Source organism: Rhamphochromis sp. 'chilingali' (genome assembly GCF_963969265.1).
Source record: "Rhamphochromis sp. 'chilingali' genome assembly, chromosome: 15".
Lineage (NCBI taxonomy): Eukaryota > Metazoa > Chordata > Actinopteri > Cichliformes > Cichlidae > Rhamphochromis > Rhamphochromis sp. 'chilingali'.
This window is the reverse complement of record NC_137942.1, coordinates 32,599,260-32,619,022: the sequence shown is the minus strand read 5'-3', so window position 1 is coordinate 32,619,022 and position 19,763 is coordinate 32,599,260. Positions and strand designations below refer to the sequence as shown.

The following is a 19,763-nucleotide window of genomic DNA, read 5'->3' as shown; positions in this document are numbered from 1 at the left end:
CTCAGATTTTGTCTCTTCACGTTACGTGCTTTTTCATGAACAAAGACTAAAGCTAAGTGTAGGGATTTCTGCAAACATTTTACTCCAAACGCTGGGTTCTTTCCAATCTGCCAGGACTGCATGTTGTGTTCTTGGTGTCCTGAACTTTGCTCCATTTGTGGGCAGTTTGCCTATCCATGGACTGATGTACAGCCAAGTCTTGTTTTTGTAGCCTTTGCCAGCTTCATACCTCTTTTAAGGTCGTCTAAAAGTTTTGAGCAATAATTGAGGAAGAGTTCACACCAGCCAGCCTTTTTTAAAGATGATAAGACTAGTAAACAGATTTTTTATGGCTTTACTAATAGGGGGAGGGGGGCTCTATAACCAACAATTGCAGTCTCCTTAATAGGAGCACCTCACTCCCAGAACCTTTTGGAGAAATCACTCGCACAAAGTTTTTCTTCCCTGCTTTTGTCTGTAAATGTGACTTAGACTTAAGGTCAAAGATTAAGAGTGGAAAGCCGGTTAATTAAATCCTTGTATAACAACCTTTTTCTTGCAACTTTAAGACAGGCCGTCTTCCCCGCAGACTCCGATATCATGCCAGCTTATAAGGTTTACACTCACATTCCCAGAATTCATGAAATATGCTTTTCATCTTCACATTTCATTGACTAATTTATTTCTCTTCAGAAGTTTCCTTGAACTCTTTGATCCTCTGAAGTCACACAATATGAATATATGTAACGTACATAAGAATTCTAACCTCTAAGCTGTCATGTAGTTGCACAAGGACCACCAACCACCCAAAGCACAGGTGCAAACAATAACCCACATGTACAGACGCTGCTGGAAATCACAAAAGTAAAGTCTGCTCCACAGGGAGCATACTTCTTCAGTCAATCCTCTTGTACTACTGAAGCGAAGAAGGAAAAAAAGTAGATCCATTCTGATTCTGTATAATTTCATGCGATAATGTATAATAAACATATAAAAGTGAACGAACAATGCTGTTCCTGAGTCAAGTGGTTTACAAGAAGTCTTTGCATCTTCATCACAGACGGGATTTGCAACATAGCTTTGGTCGTGATGTAACAGTTATCTTGTACAAGACCTACCAACTAATTGGTGACTGGCAACCATTGGGATCTCGGGAAAAAGTGTATTTCCTGACAGTGATGCATCCAAAAATTCCTTGTGACTGTTTTGGTCGTTAGCAGACTAGCACACTCAACTACGGATTCTGTGGAAAATGTTAATTTGTCTGAAACCACACGCAACTACTGTGAAAAGTGTGGCCCAAACCTTTAGCCATCAAGTTAAAGTTGGATCTTTTGAAATGCACTGGTTCCAGCATTAAGGCCCACCTTGTATTAAATGTGAACGTTCCAGTTTTAGTGCGCAGGAAGAGCCCAATTAAAGACATGTCTAGGTTCAAAGACTGTTGTGATTTTGCAATTTCAATACATACAATTCATAATCCAGATTTGTAATTAAGCACCCCTACACCACAAGCTACCACTATGGAAAACACTACATTTGCCCCGATTAATTTGGCTCGACGATATCTGAGGCTAGCATATTAAATCAGGAAAAAAAAAAATCATGAACAAAATACAAAGTTTACAGGTAGAAATAAATGCTGATTCTGTTTATTTATCCATAACATGAATAATGATTATTGCATACATCTATTTCTTTTCTGATATAATCCATTAAAGATTAGTCCTGAACATTCATAGACCTGCCTAACCAATCCCCCTTGGTTAGCTGATTTGTGTTCAACAAGGCCTCTGAGGGAAACTATACAATGGTGACGAGGAATAATCATATTCCTGACAATAAGGACACCACTGAAAACCCAGGGGAGCTGCCGAGTCACGGATTTAAACCAATCACTGGCCGAATCCAGCAGTACATCAAAAGACATCGTCTTAGAGGAAATATGCTTTGAATTGTGTTCACTTCCATGTGGGGGGTGACACAAACAACACGAGTGAGGCAGAGATAATGAAGTTAGTTACCGGACATGCTCTTCACTGAGCACTGGCTGTTCTTTCTCTTCCTTTTCGGCACATCTGGCCATCTGGGAGGGTGGAGGAGAAGAGGGTGGAAGGGAAAAAAGACATAAGTGATTAAAAAAAGATAACATTATAGCAGCTTCAGGAAAAAGATCATTAATAAGATTTCTTTTTCCAAGTCAGATAATGCAAAGACAGTTTGTTTTGTTTTTTTTGGTAATTAACTACATTAAAAAAGACATAAGATAACACTGCTAGAAAAACTGGTAGAGAAACGTGGAAACTATGCTGCATTTTAGATATTTAAAGGAATCCTCTCCATAAATATGTTGGTCTGCAGTCATAGCACAGACTTACATTTTACATTTGGTTTGCTGGGTAACCAGTCTGACACTTGACATTATATAAGAGCTGTTAGTTTGCTATGAAAATGTTTTTAATTTCTAAAGATCTACTCGTCAAGGTTGTCACTTGTCTCAGACTCTTTTCGCTCTTTACATTGAACCTTTAGCACAGGCAATAAGAGAAAATAATAGTATTCATGGGGTCGTAGTTAATTCAAGAGAACACAAAATAGCTGATGATGTCCTTTTGTACTTGCCGAATGTACTGACCCCCCTGTTCTGGTCGACTGGTTGAGCGTTGTTGAGGAGATTCATAAAATGGAAAAACTTACCTTTTTGTTAAGGCTGCAAGCTAATATTTATACCACGAGATGGGACAAGTGGTTGAAATATATCCGAAATTAGAATTTTTTTTCTTCCTTTCTCCTGTTTGTGCCTACCCACATCTATATAAACTCTTGCATGCCTCTCCGAGGCTGCTCTTACATCTGTATATGTGCTGTCAATTCATGGATATAAAGTCATGTTCTCACTGCCAGAATTGCTTTGTGGGAAAAAGCTGTGCTTTTCAGTCGACTGCTTGTTTTGTTATTGTTGTTTTTGGTTGTTTGTTGTTTTCCTTTTCTGTTAAAATACGTAAAACCTTTATTACGTATTACCTTTGTGGGGCAGGGATAGCTCAGTAGGTAAAGTGGTCGCCCCATGATCGGAAGGTCGGCGGTTCGAATCCACTTAACGGCTACCCTGAGGTACCCCTGAGCAAGGTACCGTCCCTACACACTGCTCCCCGGGCGCCTGCTTAGTGGGCTGCCCACTGCTTCACTGAGTGAATGGGTCAAATGCAGAGAAAAACAAGTAATTTCCCCATGGGGATCAATAAAGTATCCATTATTATTATTATTATTATTAAAAACTAAGTAATAAAAAAGAAGAAAATCTTTTTAATTTCTAAGATCTTTCAAGATCTCAGTGTCTCCTTGTCTTGCTTGTTTTGAAATATGTTCAACATGTGGTCCCAAAATGAGTTCCTGTGATAAATTTGCTAAAGTCATGGTTGAGCATGGTGCTAATTAGCAATCCAAACCACCACAATATGCATGGTAAACAAATACAGCACAGTCTCTTCAAACGCCACTTCAGCCTCGTCTATGGTTACAGCAGAAACAGGCTGGTATATTTGAATCTTGTTATTTCGCTGCACTATTGAGTTTGTTCTGCAAATAGACTTTGGTTTGAGCCCATTTCCTTTTTGTTGCTAGGCAAAATTCTTACCTTGTTTAACCTTACTTGACGAACTATGCTACCCAAGCTAGCTTGAGTAGTGTTAGTCGATAATGGCACAGATCAAACACTTGACCATACACGGTAATGACCGGTTTAAAAACAAACAAATAAAACGATAGAATAAGAACAGGATAGTTTACAAATTACCGAGTGTTGTCGCGTCATTTATGGCGGGCTCTAATGTCAGTTTGTACTGCAAGCATTCTGCACATGTTAGCATACTATGAATGGCTGGATGGACAAATGAACTGATAGGCAACAAAGTTTAACTTTTGGGGGATTACTGACAAACTCTGGTCACGGATTCAAAACTGAATCATACCAATGCTTCCCATGCATGGAAATGAAGGCCACTCCACTCTATCCTCTCCACTTAAAGACTGCACATGCACCATTCATCCCCACCTTCTGTCGCTTTCTATAATTTTGTATCCTTCTCCTTTATCACGCTCACATGACAAATTCTGTTATTTGCAGCAGATTTGGATTACCACACTCTCTCCATCCCCCCCTCCCTTCCCCCCCATCTATCCACATGTTTGGCTGTTTGCTCCACACCCCTCTCATTCCCATTTTCTCTGTCTCTTTAAAAGCTCTCTCTCCAAACCACTGTCACTTTGTCGGCTCACAGCTACTGCTATATTCCCTCGATCCTCCCAGTGATTTCTGTCTTTCCCTCCGCCCCACCTCTTTCCTCTTCTCCTCCCTCAACTTCCATCAACACTATTAGGTAACACCACTGTCGTCCCTCCTTCCCCCTGCTCACTGGCTGTCAAATCCACTTTGCTCTTCCAACCTAAAAAAAAGAAAAGAAAAAAAATCCTCTGACGTCTCTTTTTCAGTTCTTGCTGCTCTTCACGGTCCATGAAAAATATTATCTTTAAAGCAGTGCACATGGTGAGGCAGTAACATGGTGGGAAACTGCCTGCTCTGGTAGCTGATCAATGTAAACTGAACTGGAGTTTATGTCAGTGTTGACAGCTCTTGTATACATTTTCTACAATGTGAAGGAATAACTCAAATGTGCAAGTTAGTGAGGTTTGGAAAAATTTCCAGAGAATGATTTAGCGCTACTTGAAATCCAAATCCAACTTAAAAAAAAATGACAATCCACAGGGGAGAGGAAGTTTACGTCTTTTGAAAACTGCAATCATAAAGCTGCAACCATTTATTCCTGACCGCTATGGGGGCAGCAGAACAGAACAGGCTGAAGACGTCCAGCCCTCAGTGGTCTCCATGGTGGTTATAGAGAAGAAGGGTGAACAATTACAGTTTTGTATTTATACATATATTTTTTTGCAAGTTGTTGTGGTGTCTGCCATTTATCAATGAGAAAAACCTGATATGTTGTGAATCTCAGTAAGCTGCAAATCTATGCAAAAGGCGACTGCTAGAGCAAACAATCAGTCATATATGACAATTATCAGAGCACAAATCTTTGCGTTTGATTTGTGTACCAAAATCATTCTTAATATCTACTTTCATACCAAACCAATGTGTCCTTAAACATAAACCCGTTAATGAGTTTGTTTGAATGCCTGACAGGATGGTAGCAGGATGTTACTTTGAAATGGGAACATTTATTTTGTTGCCAGACAAACCGGTAACACGCATTTTTGGATAATTTTAGGATAAAAAGAAATGCACAGATCATTTTACATGTTGAGCTGAAACTCAGTCAGCTTGAGTCCTTACAATGGATCTCTTGCAGGTGCGTCACTGAATTGAAAATGAGCCTTAATTGCTCTGAAAAGCAGGGCAGCATTTTCGCATATTGTCTTTTGCATATCAAATATCACCATACCCAACTTTGACTGCCATTCTTATCAATGAGTTGGGACAGAGATACTGCGACAGTTGGACTAGCCCATCTTCCAATGACAGTAGTTTTCACTGTGTGTGGGTGTACACAACTTTCTTATAGATGTCCCCTGGAGTTCTGAGGATTTTCTGCCCTGGCTTTTGGTCTCAAAACGTATTGTAATGATCGGTTCTTGTGACACCCTTAATGAGCTTGTTTAAACCATTACCATCTTCGTTAGATTTTAAACACTATAACTACCTAATTAATTAATTGATAACTTTGTGAGTTAGTTGAACAAGCAGTCTTAGGCTGATTTGTTAATGTTACTACTCTTGTAACAAGCTACTTGGCATCCATGCTACGGCAGCTTTAAATAGAACCTTTGCCTTAATGAGATTCCCTTTGACAAAGAAATAAATAGAAACTATCCAAAGTGCATTTCTGTTAAAATATAACATACATTTTGTGAAAATGGAAACAATTATGTGGTTGCAAAGACAGACACAGGAGCTGGTCTAGAGCTCTGACCTGGGGCATCAGTTGAATGATCTGGATGTGGTACATGCACTCACAACAGATTTATTGTTAAACTAGCAAGGCTTACAGAATCACTAACATCCTTTCAGATTTCAGACATTTCATCAGATGAAAGTAAATTAATGCAATCATCCCTTGGAAATCAAATTTCTGGACTACTGTTATGAATTTGTGACTAATAAACTGGTTTACAGATAGCGAAGACCATAAACAGGACTCAACACACACAGACATCTCATACTTAATCTGTTATGAGCATGTGACAGGGGGCACAGATGCCAGCAGAGCACACACCCACTTCCAACAGACATACACGCAATCGCAGAGAAATGCATTTCCGCAATCACACCAACCTGTTGATGCAGTACGGCTGTAAGATATGCATGTTGCTCCTTTTGAAGGAATATCAGCAGGAGATGATGCAGCCCAGCAGCACCGTCTGCTGATCCAGCCTCCCAGGAAGTTACTGCACGTGTCCCACTCAGCCTGGTTCACATGAACACAAGCTGTGTTTGCAGACCTCAAATCCCCGACTATAAGCCTCCCACTGAACTCAGCAACGAGTTGATCCCAGACAAATGCAAAAGAACTGAGCTTGAGTTGCTGCAATCAACTGAAACAGACTTCACTAGTAGCTGTGTGCCTCAGACTGGCTGCTGGGAGGAACGGCCACTCTGTTTATTTCCCTCCACCAGCCTGCCTCCCTCTTGCTCTCCCTTCTTTCTAGTTGCTCTCGTCCAGCCTCCCCTCCCTCCCTCCCTCCCTCCATGTCTGCACGGCATGGTGTAGTTCCTCCCCCCTAAGTGTCATGCTCTCTGTCATCACAACACAACTCGTCATGCCCAGATTTACCTTGTACAACCTCTCTCTGTCTCTTCCTGTCCTTGCTTTATTACTCACGTTACGTGTTTCTTCAGCGCAACTTTCCCTCTTCTCCCTCTCCGGCTCTGTCACCTGTCGTTCCTGCTGATATTTTTACATTTGACTCCTGTCACTTTTCTGGTGCATGACCTCTTTGCTAGCATCCTTCTACTTTGCCCTTTTTATTTCGTTCCCCAAGAGGAAAAAAAAAAACTGTTGCCTCTCTGGATCCAAACTCACTTAAGCTTTAATGCTAACTTGATTACATAACAGCAGTCTGATGCAGTCTCCCTAGTAGAGCCAAGCGAAGTCTTATGAGGACACAGAGATGCTAGATATCTCATCAATTGAATTAGCCTTGTCTGTGATCTCTTTTTGCTCCTTGTGAAATCATAAGTTGTAGCTGGTTCAAATTTACCTGGGAGGGTGTAGCTGAATGATCCCAAGCAGGGTTCATCTGAGGCAGAAGAGCCAAACAACAAGCTCCACAACAAGCCATAAATACATAAGTAACGCTTTCATTTGCTCATTATTTCTTCTTGCTGTTTTCCCAGTTTCACTTCCAGCAGCTTTAACATTAAAGGCCGACCATGAAAGGGAATGACTTATAAACTGACTTTGCCTTTCCAACTGATGGATTGCTTTGACTTTAGAGATGCAGAACTATAACTGACAGCATGCAAATTTATTTGTCAAACTTTTATTTAAATGAATATTCTGTTTCAAAATAAAATATTGTCATTTAATATCTTGCACGTTCATACAGGACCTTCTGACTCCACAGGTTACTGTACGTCCCACTTTAACCAATATCCACGACTCTGTCATTCTTAAAAACGCAAACTGCTTACATAATAATGACATGTCTTTATTTGTTGTTCTGTTTTTTTCTTCTTCTTCTTTGAATTATGAACATAAAAATGTACCATCAGATTCCGAACCACCATGCAGTACCATCTGGAGCCCATCTGATTGGCAACAGCTTCATTTTTCACCACAACAATGATCCCAAACACACTTTCAATGCAGTAAAAGCACACCTGGATAGTGCTCCAGTGCGTGTGTTTTTTTGCCCTCCATAGAGCCTGGAGCACAACATTATTCAAGCAGTGTGGAGAAAGGACCACAAAGGTGGCCAACATCCAGAGAAGAGCTTTGGATGCCTTTCTAGAAGCCTGTTGAACTTTTCCTGAAGAGTACTTAAAGAAAGCTGCCTAGGAGAGTTCCCGCTAATTTAAATAAAAATAATGATAAAGATGACTTTTCTTTTGGCTTCCACATGTTTCCATTTATGTTAGCTATTGTGGCAATAAATCACAGGACCTGTTTTTATATGAGAGTGCAAAATGTGCACTCCTAGCATGTCGTCCGCAGTAAAGGCTAAACATATTAGACACATCTACGACTGATCAGCTCTGGTGCCTTTTATTGACAGCAGCAGTTAAACTTAAAAAAAAAAAAGCAACTAAGCAAGAAGTTTTTATATGAACTGATGTCAACATTTTGATAATGCGCACAACAGCTTGCTTTGACATTTTAGTGTGGCAAAACTAGGTAATTACCATTAAACAAAACAAATCAGTGTTTGGCAAACGAGAATGCTGAAGTAATGATAGGTCCAGATAAGTTGGGGAGTCGGGGAAGTCGGGGACTACCAGAGTGATAACATTTATCCTGAGGGGATCATGTGTGTCTTCAATCAAATGTATTATGGTCTGCTTTAAGCTATTATTTTTCAAGACATTTCAAGCTTGCTGGTTTCACCAAAGGAAAATGTCAGGGAAATGTCAACCTCAAAGTGATAAGACTTACTATTCCGGAGAATGTAAATGCCAAATTTTCATGGCAATTCACCCAATAGTTGGAGAGAAGTATGAGAGATCAGGGTAAAAGCGGTCGACTGACTTGTAGATCTATAAAACCACATCACTAAAATTAAGAGGGAGATGTCCAACTCCAAGTGGAACTAATTGTGTTTTCTTGATTTACTATAAAGTAAACGGTGATTCTGGGTATGAGACAAGCAGAAACCTGTGGCCTGAAACATGAAGCCAATGGAGACAAAAACTGCACTGGCTAATAGAGTTTTTATAATGTTGAATTTTACACTGCTAAACAGCAGGTGCATACCCTAGTTTAGTTAGTGTTATAGCTAATTTCCAGCTTTTCGAATACTGTACGTTAGGTACAAGAAGTTCCTCTGAACTACACGTTTCCATCACGTCTGTCATGTTGCTGGTTTCTGGAGCAAATTTGAGAAAGAACATGAGGAAATGTTCTCTCACTTGCATGAATGAAATTCTAGTATTTTATTTGTATGTTGCCTAACAAGCATATGTGTGTTTTTGCCTTGCACACATGCAGCCTATAGATGCATCTGTAACTACAGTATGGTCTCTTTTTGTTTTTTGTTTTTTTAAAAACAGGCAACAAAATGTCAGGTTCCTTGTAAATGCTGGCAGTAATCTCAGTCATGCCGCAGTCTCCAAATCTTGTTTTTTCATTGAATGACTGTGGCTGTAAATGGACTGATGGACTGTTAAACAGACTAATACAACCACGGCTTGTATTCACAAAGCGTCCTTGTACTAAGATTAACTCCTCATGACGAAATTCTTAGAAAAGTCTTAGAATTATGACATTTGCTAGGAAGAGAGTTAAAACTAAATCCTGATAAAATAAATACACCAATCAACACGGGTTATATCCAAAAATGTTAGCCCTTAGGACAGCTGATGAGGTGAAAAAACAAACTGTTTCACGAAGCTTAAGACTTGTTAAAAAGAGGGAGAAACAACGGCAACATAATTGTAGTCCTGATGTGGCACAGTGAAATGAAAGGACATCACCTTCTTCCTCCTGGTGAGCAAACAGAATATTTGCTTATTCAGTTTGCAAAATCTAATAATGCAATTAATTCATCTTTTTCAGTTTAAGAAGATCCAATCATCACTAACCCATTCCCACCAGACAATCTGCACTTTGTGTTACCCTGAACAATAAAACAGCATCCAAAAACAACAAGGCGGTACACATAATACATGCTCTTTTTAATAAAATAACCACCAACAGAAAGGAGGGAATGCTGCAGAGCCACAAAACTACCAATGAAATTAAGTAGTTAATGCAATTTATGCATCAAATGGATTTGCTTGAGAGGAAAAAATACTAACCTATTAAACATTTATTATTAGCTTAACTAGAGTGGCAAGAGTGGATACGAGGACATCAGTGCTGGCACAGAGGGTACACTGTACTACACAGAGAAGTCCTTGATGTACACAACAGCAAAAACTCCCATGCGTTTCTTTACAAGGTGAGGAAGAAATGTCCATTAAGAATTGCAAAAGTCACTTCAGTTCAGGTAGCGTTATATTTGCTCCCCACTTTACTGTTCATCTTTCTTTCTCTCTTAAAAACAGTTCTTCAATGATTCTGCATTCAAATGATGCATAAAATGTAACTTTTATTGAATAGAATATTTCCATTTATGTCTGTCTATCTTGCATCGTGTCTTTTTGTCTGTCATTCCTCTCCTTTAGTTCCCCACCTCTGCTAACGTCTTTCTTTTTACTGACAATGTCACCCTTTTTGTTAGGCTCCAACAAACCACTGACAGTTTTAGCAACACCTCAAGGTAAATTCCACAGCGTCAGCTATCTGTCAGCTGCGTCGCTGACTTGAAGAGCTGGAAACAGCATTGAAAAGGTTTTTATAGAAAACTGTGGTGATACTTGTACATTTAGTTTACTGTTGACAGAGCAGTTGTTCAGTTTTATGTCTGACTCTGCTGTTAGACACACTAGGTAACCCGCCTGACGCAGGAATGTGTTGCTACAGTATGCATCTGCCCACACTGATAACTTTTTAAAAAGCCTTCATGGTTCCGTAAGTGTCATCGTCTCTGCAGCATTAAAAAATGATGCAGAGGTCTGACCTCTGTGACTGTGGAAGGGTCATACAGTTGCTTTCCTCTGGTGGTTACACAAAAAACACACACAGATAGAGGCAGTGTTATGTCACTATCAGTGCTGGGTACTCATGTTGCAGTGCTGGTGTCCTTCCTAATTATTTCCTAGAGGACTGAAAACTGCCACACTAAGGACTACATATTTACTTGTATAAAATAAGGAAGCATAACTGAATCTTGAGATATAAAGTCTACTCTCCTTGTTGCTGTTCAGCTTGTAGCCTCATCTCAGTGATCACTGCTGCTGTGGTGTAGATCAGCTGGTTGGTTTCGTGATGGTAGCAAGTAGGGATTGCCCATAATGCCCCATTCACACCTTCTAGTAGACCTTCAGAAGGTACTTCATGTAGTCACGGAGGGTCCAGGTTTCCAGCTTAGCCATGATCATGATGGCATCAGCTCGAGGGTCGTCAGGTCCTGCGCAGACCAACTGTGTGAGGTGATGGAGCACCTCTTCAACCTGAGCCTGAGGCTGGGGAGAGTCCCACAGCTCTGTAAAAACCTCCTATGTTGTACCAGTGCCAAAGACCTCACGCTCCAAGGACCTCAACAGCTACAGGCCGGTGGCTCTGACATCCCACCTGATGAAGACCCTGGAGCGGCTGGTCCTGGCTCAGCTTCGGGACCTGGTGAGCTCATTGTTGGACCCACTTCAGTTTGCTTACCAGCCTGGCATTGGAGCGGATGATGCTGTCATTCACCTCCTACATCGTTCCCTCGCTCACCTGGAGACCGCTGGAGCACTGTGAGAATCATGTTCTTTGATTTCTCCAGTGCCTTCAACACCATTCTTCCCACGGTCCTGAAGGACAAGCTGGAGAACTCTGGAGTGGACCATCACCTCACAACCTGGATTTTGGACTACCTCACCGATCGACCACAGTATGTGAGAACTCAGGGCTGTGTGTTGGACAGGGTCGTCTGCAGTACGGGGCCCCACAGGGAACGGTTCTAGCTGCGTTCCTCTTCACCATCTACACTGCAGACTTCTCCCACAACTCCACCCAGTGCTTCCTGCAGAAGTTCTCTGACGACTCTGCAATAGTCGGCCTCATCACTGATGGACACAACAAGGAGTACAGAGGTCTGACCTTAGACTTTGTGGAGTGGTGCCAGCTGAACTACCTCCAGATCAACACTAGTAAAAGGAGTTGGTGGTAGACTTCCGCAGGCACAAGCATCCTCCACTGCAACCACTGAACATCCAAGGATGGACATCGAGGCTGTGGACAGCTACAGATACCTTGGTGTTCATCTGAACAATAAACTGGACTGGACTCATAATTCGTTTTCTCATACTTTGGTCAATTACTTTTCACAGTGTTATCAGTTCTGTCACTAGTTAGCTAACGTAAACTAATGTAAGTCTATAAGTCGCAACCAGCCAACCAACCGGTGACGTAATGTTCTGTACTGGCACAAGAAAGCGTTAAACATGTTCTTAAAACTTAAAGTTTAAACATTTATTTCTTAAACCCAGCTTCACAGACAGTATTACATTTATGTGAGTTAAGAGTAGGGCTCCATAATGTAAATTAGACTTTATACATGTAGAGTTTACTGACAGAGAAGGCTACACCTACGGCTTGGGTTGGGTGGAGCTGCTGCTCCTGGCAGATTACAGTGCCAAAGCTGTCGCTAGATACGCCTGCCATAAAACTATTCTTATACCAAACATACCATCAAATCCAAAATTCCATCCAAGTAACTCAGAGGAACTCTTCAAAACTGTTGGTATCAAAGCATTTCAACAATAAAAAAGAGGCAGCAAAACTAAAACACTGGAAGCACACTGGGACAAATCCTTTGCTGTCCAAAAGGAAAACGAAAGCAGATGAATGTGAAAAACAAAGGCAAGGCCATCTGGAATAATGTGCTCTAAATAGAAGAGACAAAGACGGTTGTTTGCCAGAGTAATAATAGACAGATTTGGTGTAGACAAAACCATCCCCTTTTAGAATAACCTCAAGAACCTCAACAATGAAACACCAGGGTGCATGTGTTTCTGAAAGAAATAGGACCAACTATCAGAACTTCAATGTCCAAGTGTTTACAGTCATGATTTTTCAATAAATAGCAGTGGAACGGTCAGATATTGTGTTGTTGTTGTTTATGGAAATTTTTACAGAATCTATCAATTTAAATCTACAGTAGACAGGAAGGTAGGTGATGGGCAGCAGATTGATCTGAATAGATTGCACTGGTCAATCTCAATCACCTTCAAAACAATCCATAAGGAAATAGCTTATTTAAGCTCTCCTGGGGGAACTGTATCCCAGAGATCTGAAGAATCAATACCAAAGCTGTGGCCCAATCCGTCACTGAGACCTTTTCATGGTGGTTTCTCCTTTAATCTGTATATTTGATATAAATGGTGAAGACTTGAGAGTTCAAGGTCAATGTTTAAAGAACAGCATGCAACTGTTTTTTCTGTTGTTTTTTTAACATGTGAATTTCACTCTACTCAAGATGTGGACCAATAATCCTGTGGCAACAGTTGAATACTGTCTTCTGCGGCTCTGGTGGAACGTTCCCTAAAGACAAATGCTGAAGCGTGGAGGTTAAGAGAAGCGACTCTGTTGTAGAAGACAGCGAGTGAATGTTCTCCAGTTGTAGAGTGGACTGAAATGCTCAAGGTCTGAGTAAAGCTTGCTGAGCTGACTCAGATAACAAATTCACAGCTGTGTCTTCAGTTCCTGAGTGCAGATCTTATAACATGTTCTAAGTATTGTTAACACCCTGGAACTTCAAAGCGCTAATTTTCTCTTTCTGCCTCTGTCAATATAGGAATGCTCGTAATCCGGCACCACCTGCTAAGTCTTACTGATGTTAAGAGGGAGGTCATATGGGTGTCACTGCTGCGACATCTCTCTTTATGTTTGCCCTACAGGCTGTTGATCTGTCTTCTGTTCTTCACAGTGACGCTGCAGGCATGTGAGGCCAAAAGAGATGACAAACAGCACAAGTACCTAAAAACCAAACTGCACAGTAGCTTTTAATACTTGATTTTGACACAGGATGTCATATGATAGATAACCTTCGTGCTAAAATTAAATTACAGGTAGGGCTGCCATGACTAGTCACGATTACTAGCAAAATTGTTGACGACTAATTTAATAGTTGACGAGTTGTTTGAAGCTTTGTAAGAACCAGAAAGACGCAGGAATAGGTAGTAGGATTTAAGAGTGTAATAACGGACTGAAACAGAAGATGGCAGAAATGCATCTACAAGGATGCCAGCTGCCGTTAAACGCCAAAGAAGAAGAAGCAGCAATCTTCGGTATCGTAGCTGTGTCCAAATTCAGGGGCCGCATTCTTCGGAGGCCACATTGATAGGCCGATTACATGACAGCGACGCGACGAAGGCTGTCCACGTTTGAAGACTCCTCCAAATGCGTCCTCCTTCTCCCTAGATTTGAAGGATGGGTCGGGTGTATCCTTCGTGGCCCAATCTATCCCAGAATTCAATGGTTGATTCTGTTGCTTGTTTTAAACTCATTTATTTTAGTGTAAGAACAACTATTTTAAACAGCTGTGCGCACATGCACTACAAAATTACAAAAAGCTCAATCTTTTACTAAAATATGAAGGAAGCTGTAAAGAGCCATGCAGTTTGATATAAACGTCAGGATAAAAAAAATACTCATCAATGAATAAAACAGGAAAAGAGCATTTTTTTAAAGGAGAAATGTGAAACCAGAGATTCCACTGACTAAAAAGATACACACATAAAAGAGTAGAAAAGCTAAATCTAGTGCAGTCTTTCATGTCCAAAACAAGCTGCACAGAAATGTTCTTTAAGTCTGACTGCCAATAGCAATCGCAAGAGCACAGAGCAAATGCCACCATCAGTGCTCTTTCCTAGCAATAGCACCCAGAGAACTGTGCTATGTCTTTGGAGCTGAAAAATCTGAAGGATCTGAGCTCCTCTCAGCAGAAATGATCCTCTTCAAAACAGTGTGTTGTGACGATGTGCCTGCATTCAGCCATGATAAACTACAGCAAAAATACTGACACCAATTAAATATCATATGTAGAAATCCACCTTTTTACATTTTACACAAACAGGAACATCATGGTGGGAACCACAGGTGGACAAAAATGTTTTGCCAGTGACTCAATGAGACTCTTGGGATGTATCAGTACAGGTAAAATATTTAATGCACTCTGTTTTAATATGTTCTGCTCTGGGTCTAATACACCAAAGACTGTTTAAAACAGATGCAGGTACCACTCTGAAATATAACTGTCTTTGAATCTCAGAGACTTTGGAGGTGGCAAACCTGGCAAAGGTTGAGCCTTTAAACACCTCTAAACGAAGCATGGTTTTAATGCAGTCATTCATCCTTTGTGCTGACGTTTCAAAGGCATTTCAAGTGGGGGAAGTGTAACACTGAATGAGCGGTGAGTCATCTCCAGTCAGTGTCAACCAACTCATTTCATACACTGGAGCTAATTTTTCCGCCATCATTGCCATTAGTTTTTTCTGCTTACAAATTCTCAATTACCACATTGTTTTCTGATGAGTTGTGTGTGGAAAAAAAGACCAAACAAAACTATTTTATTATCTCTGCATTCCAAAGACTTCCACGTGTCTCAGCTATTCAAAGGCTCCACTGCCACTTTGACTTATAGGCAACAATAAACTAAAGTGAAAAACTTCAGGGAAATGACTGCAAAGGGTCAAAAAATTTGGAACCTGCCTTCACTGCAATTCCTGTTCCAATATGCACGGATATTGCATGTGTTACGATATCTCAGCGTCCCGGACATCTTAAATCACTGCCTTCTATTCTTATTTTCAACTTTTACTCATAAATGATGAAAGCTGAACTGAAGTGGGCTCGAGGAGTTTAAAAGAATTTACTTCTGATATTGGAGTCAGTATCTATGAAATGCCAATCCACCCCCCCCCCCATCCAACTAGCTGAGAGCGATATGAAAGCACTGATCTCAGTTCTGCATTACAAACATACGAGGTTATTCTAAGCACAGAAGTAAAAAGAAAAGCACAGAAATTCTTGTAATCACACAAAATTCTGCATGCAAACTTCTTCAAACACACATCCAATCACTCAGTTGCAATTCTGCTTTGCAGACATTAATTGAATTGCTCTGATAAAAGCTAACTGCCTGCTGAAACATTCAAAGGCTTTGCACTGCGGTTAATTTTGAGACATACACACAAACAAATTGGTACACATACACACACCAAATTCTATTTCAGCTCCCCGACTCCAGGCTATGCGAAGCCGTGTGTGTGTGTGTGTGTGTGTGCTCACTTGTATCTAGAACACGCCGTGACTCAGACAGCACAGAGGGGAGGGGTCAGGGCATGAGGCAGCACTCACAGGAACACGTGCGTGCCCAATGATACTCTGAGAATCACACGTGCGCATGCGCAAAAACAACACAAAGCGACAATCCCCTGTTGATGTCGCATACTGAGGCGTCCCAAACTGTCCTCTGCTTTCTGCGGCTCCATCTGCCCTCACTGCTCCTAATCCAGCTCTCTTCACTGCGCTTATCCCCACACACGTGCGCTCGTACGAGGCATGCATGTAAACACACACACACGCCAACATGCATACATTATTCATACAGCTGGGTAGGTACATGGCACGTGCAACTTTTGAAAGTTAATCGGGGTTTTTTTCTGGCTCAGAGTGGCGAGGAGCTCTGCATGGCAATAAGCAGGTTTGTTTTGGTTTTTTTGGAGACCTGTGTGTTAATTTCTGACCATCTTTATGCTGTTTATGACAGTTGTCTTTATTTATATACAAAATCACACCTGTGTCGTCTTTGGTGGTGGTCTGGGTTAGAGATGGACCGATCCGATATTACGTATCGGTATCGGTCCGATACTGACCTAAATTACTGGATCGGATATCGGAGAAAAATAAAAAATGTAATCCGATCCATTAAATATCACGAAAGCACCTCACAAAACTTGCAACACGCCGTAACTCACCTCAGAACGTTAGCACGTCGGAGCAGTATGCATCACGTGATAGAGCAGCATGCATCACGTGATAGAGCAGCTGTGGCATGCCGGACCTGTCGGTGGTCTGGATAGCATTTGGAGCTTCGCTAGCAACCTGGCATTTCATCTCCGACAAAGTTATCCCCGAGAGAAGTAAAGCAAGTGTGTAAGTCCATCTCTGAATGTTTGTAAAGCATTCCTGCGTTAAGCTTAACAAGCGACTGCCTCTCGCTCTCCTGCTGCTACTTCAATCGTGAAACTGATCAGCTGATCGGCTTTTCTGTCGCGAGTCCGTTTCTCTTGTTTGTTTTTGGCCCACTTTGCACCAGAAAGAGGAAACCAGCGGCTGAACAACAGCAGAACGTTTAAGCTTGATAAGCTGTTGTTAGAATGTATTTAATATTACTTTCTACTCGAGGATCTTTTTCTACGCAGCTGACGGCTGGTAACTGTGCAGGGGCGGATCTAGCAAAGTTTAGCCAGGGGGGCCGATAGGGCATTAACAGGGAAAAGGGGGCACAAAGACAGACTTTTCTTTCTTATTCTCATTTAAAATGTCGAGCTTTTAATAAATAATTATCTGACACCCAAAGTTTTAATTTGATGTAAAATGAATAGAAGTCAATTACTGTATATAGTGACTATTAAGTCTAATATATATACCCTAGTAAGCTATAGTACTTTTTACTTTGGGAAGGTACCATCTGTGCAGTCTGCAATTTTGTTGAAGAAAGATGTTGAATCTATTTAATATTTCTTGAAAAATAATTGATTTCTGTGCATTTTTTTTCACACTGCATCAAATTAAGGTTGATTACGTCGATTAAGCATCATGAGGTGGCGCGTGAGGGGTGGTTCCCTATTTTTTATTTATTTATGTTGTTGCTGGGAGTTGGAACCCTGTTAGTTAGGTTGCTTAATATTTACGCTAAGTACTCTTTAAAATACCAGAATAGGGAGGATGGTGTAGGTTTAAGTTTATTAGATTGATCAGTATTGCTGAACTATGAAATATTTTTTTTGTATACAGGTATAACAGAATAGCTTTAGTGTAGTTGTTGTTTTAAACTTGAGTATGAACTTGCAGACTTGCAAAATGCAGCAAGATATTTTAAAAAACAGTTTTGTTGATTAAAAAACACTATATCGGATTCATATCGGTATCGGCAGATATCCAAATTTATGATATCGGTATCGGACATAAAAAAGTGGTATCGTGCCATCTCTAGTCTGGGTGAGTCCATGGTGTAAAGAGCTGGCAGCTCTGTTTGATATCCGGCTGATATTTTTTCCTGTTAGAGGAGGTAACCTGCTTAACTGTGCATATGACATCTGTTCACCTCAACGATAAATGCATTTCTTAGAATTTATAAACCCCTACTCTTTAATAACTCTGATTTGTCCCAGCAACATTTCTGCTCATGTGACTGGGATAACCAGAGACTCACAGCAGCTCTGTTTTGAGGCCTTTTTCCTTCTGCTTAATGGACGGCTCTCTGCTGTGCTCTGTGCAAGAGGAAATGCTGTGACACTGTTGTCTGGATGTTCTTCTATGTGTCTGAGGAAATATAGGTAGCACTCCAAATACATGATTACAATTTCAAACATGTGAATGTGTAATGAATGTACAGTGGTCCCTCGCTGTAACGCGGTTCACCTTTCGTGGCCTCGCTGTTTCGCAGATTTATTTTGTGTGCAATAAAAAAAAAAAATAAAAACAGCGCATTGTGTTCTGCGTCCTGATTGGCTGTAGACCATTGTCAATCAATCTCCTCCGTGTCTCCGGTCAGTACAGAATGCGTTCAGCTGGTCAAATTTACATAAATCTTCGATGGCTAGCAGTGTGACTCTGAAGTGCTGTACCAGGGCTGTTCGATATATCGATATATATCCGATGACGATATGAAAACGTCTATCGTTTCATTTTACACTATCGTTTATTTCATGGTGTCGCAAGATAAACTGTTTACGGCAATATGTTTTTCATCGTTTTGATGGTCACTATAGAATTCATCTCTCAAAGTACTCTGTTCTTTCTCTTATATTTAATATAACCACACTGCGGACGGACCAGCGACTGCTTTTATGCGTTGTTGTTAGCAACAACGACGGTTTGCTTGCTTATTATGCACATAGACCTTTCACAATAAAGCTGAAGATTCTTTTGAGATTTTTCAAAATAACCTGAATCACGTGTAATTGTATGCAGAGTGTTTACAGATGAGAAGCTGAAAAGAGCCGTCAGGTGCTAAAAAAAAGAAACCTTAGAACAGGCTTTTCCCCGCAGCACGTAATAAATACTTCATGCTGCGGGGAAAACACTGGACTCCAGGTACACGACGCCCAGATGAAAACACTTCACGCAAGTCGAGCTGCCTGAGATTCACAGAATTTACAGAATTTACGATAAATGTCTTTTATCGGGATATGAGATTTTGGTCATATCGTTTGTTTTCTCCCCAACAAACACAACAATGTCGATGAAATGTTTTGCACCGTCAAAGGCACCTGCGGTAGCACCCAAAAGGGAGGGGAAGATGCCATCGCACAAAAAGTTGGACTAAAGGAAGGTAGCAATTACCATATTTTTCAGATTATAATTAAGCAAAACAAAACAGTCAGATAAGTCAAACTTTACTCAACTCGTTCTTCTTGCTTCCTCTACTTCTGTACCATTGATTCATTAATGTTGAATTCTCTCACAGCTGCTCTATTACGATGTTCTGGACCTGAAAACAAGGTTTGATCTTTGGTTTCATTCTATAATACTGGACTTCTTTTTCTACGAAGGTTTGAAATTTGAGAGTTTCAACAAGAGAGAAAAGTGTGAAAATGTTCACGCCTGTCTCTGGAAAGTGTATAAAGTGTGTAGTGAGGAGTTTTACAGCCGTAAAACATCGATAATAATTGTAAAAAAATAAATAAAAAGCTGGCTACTTCACGGATTTCACCTGTCGCGAGTTATTTTTGGAACGTAACC

At 40.7% G+C, this 19,763-nt stretch overlaps 1 protein-coding gene across 4 annotated transcripts in view; it reads right to left on the bottom strand.

Moving 5' to 3' along the window:
- LOC308410886 (thyroid hormone receptor alpha) overlaps nt 1–19,763 on the bottom strand; it is a 116,513-nt gene that overhangs the window by 27,221 nt on the left and 69,529 nt on the right. For 3 of the 4 annotated variants that reach the window (XM_080904544.1, XM_080904545.1, XM_080904546.1), the window contains exon 5: nt 2,004–2,065. In XM_080904544.1, coding sequence (XP_080760670.1) covers nt 2,004–2,065 — 62 coding nt within the window. Of the gene's footprint in view, nt 1–2,003; nt 2,066–6,322; nt 6,644–19,763 lie in introns of those variants that run through there. The other variant, XM_080904547.1, reaches the window with a different exon arrangement.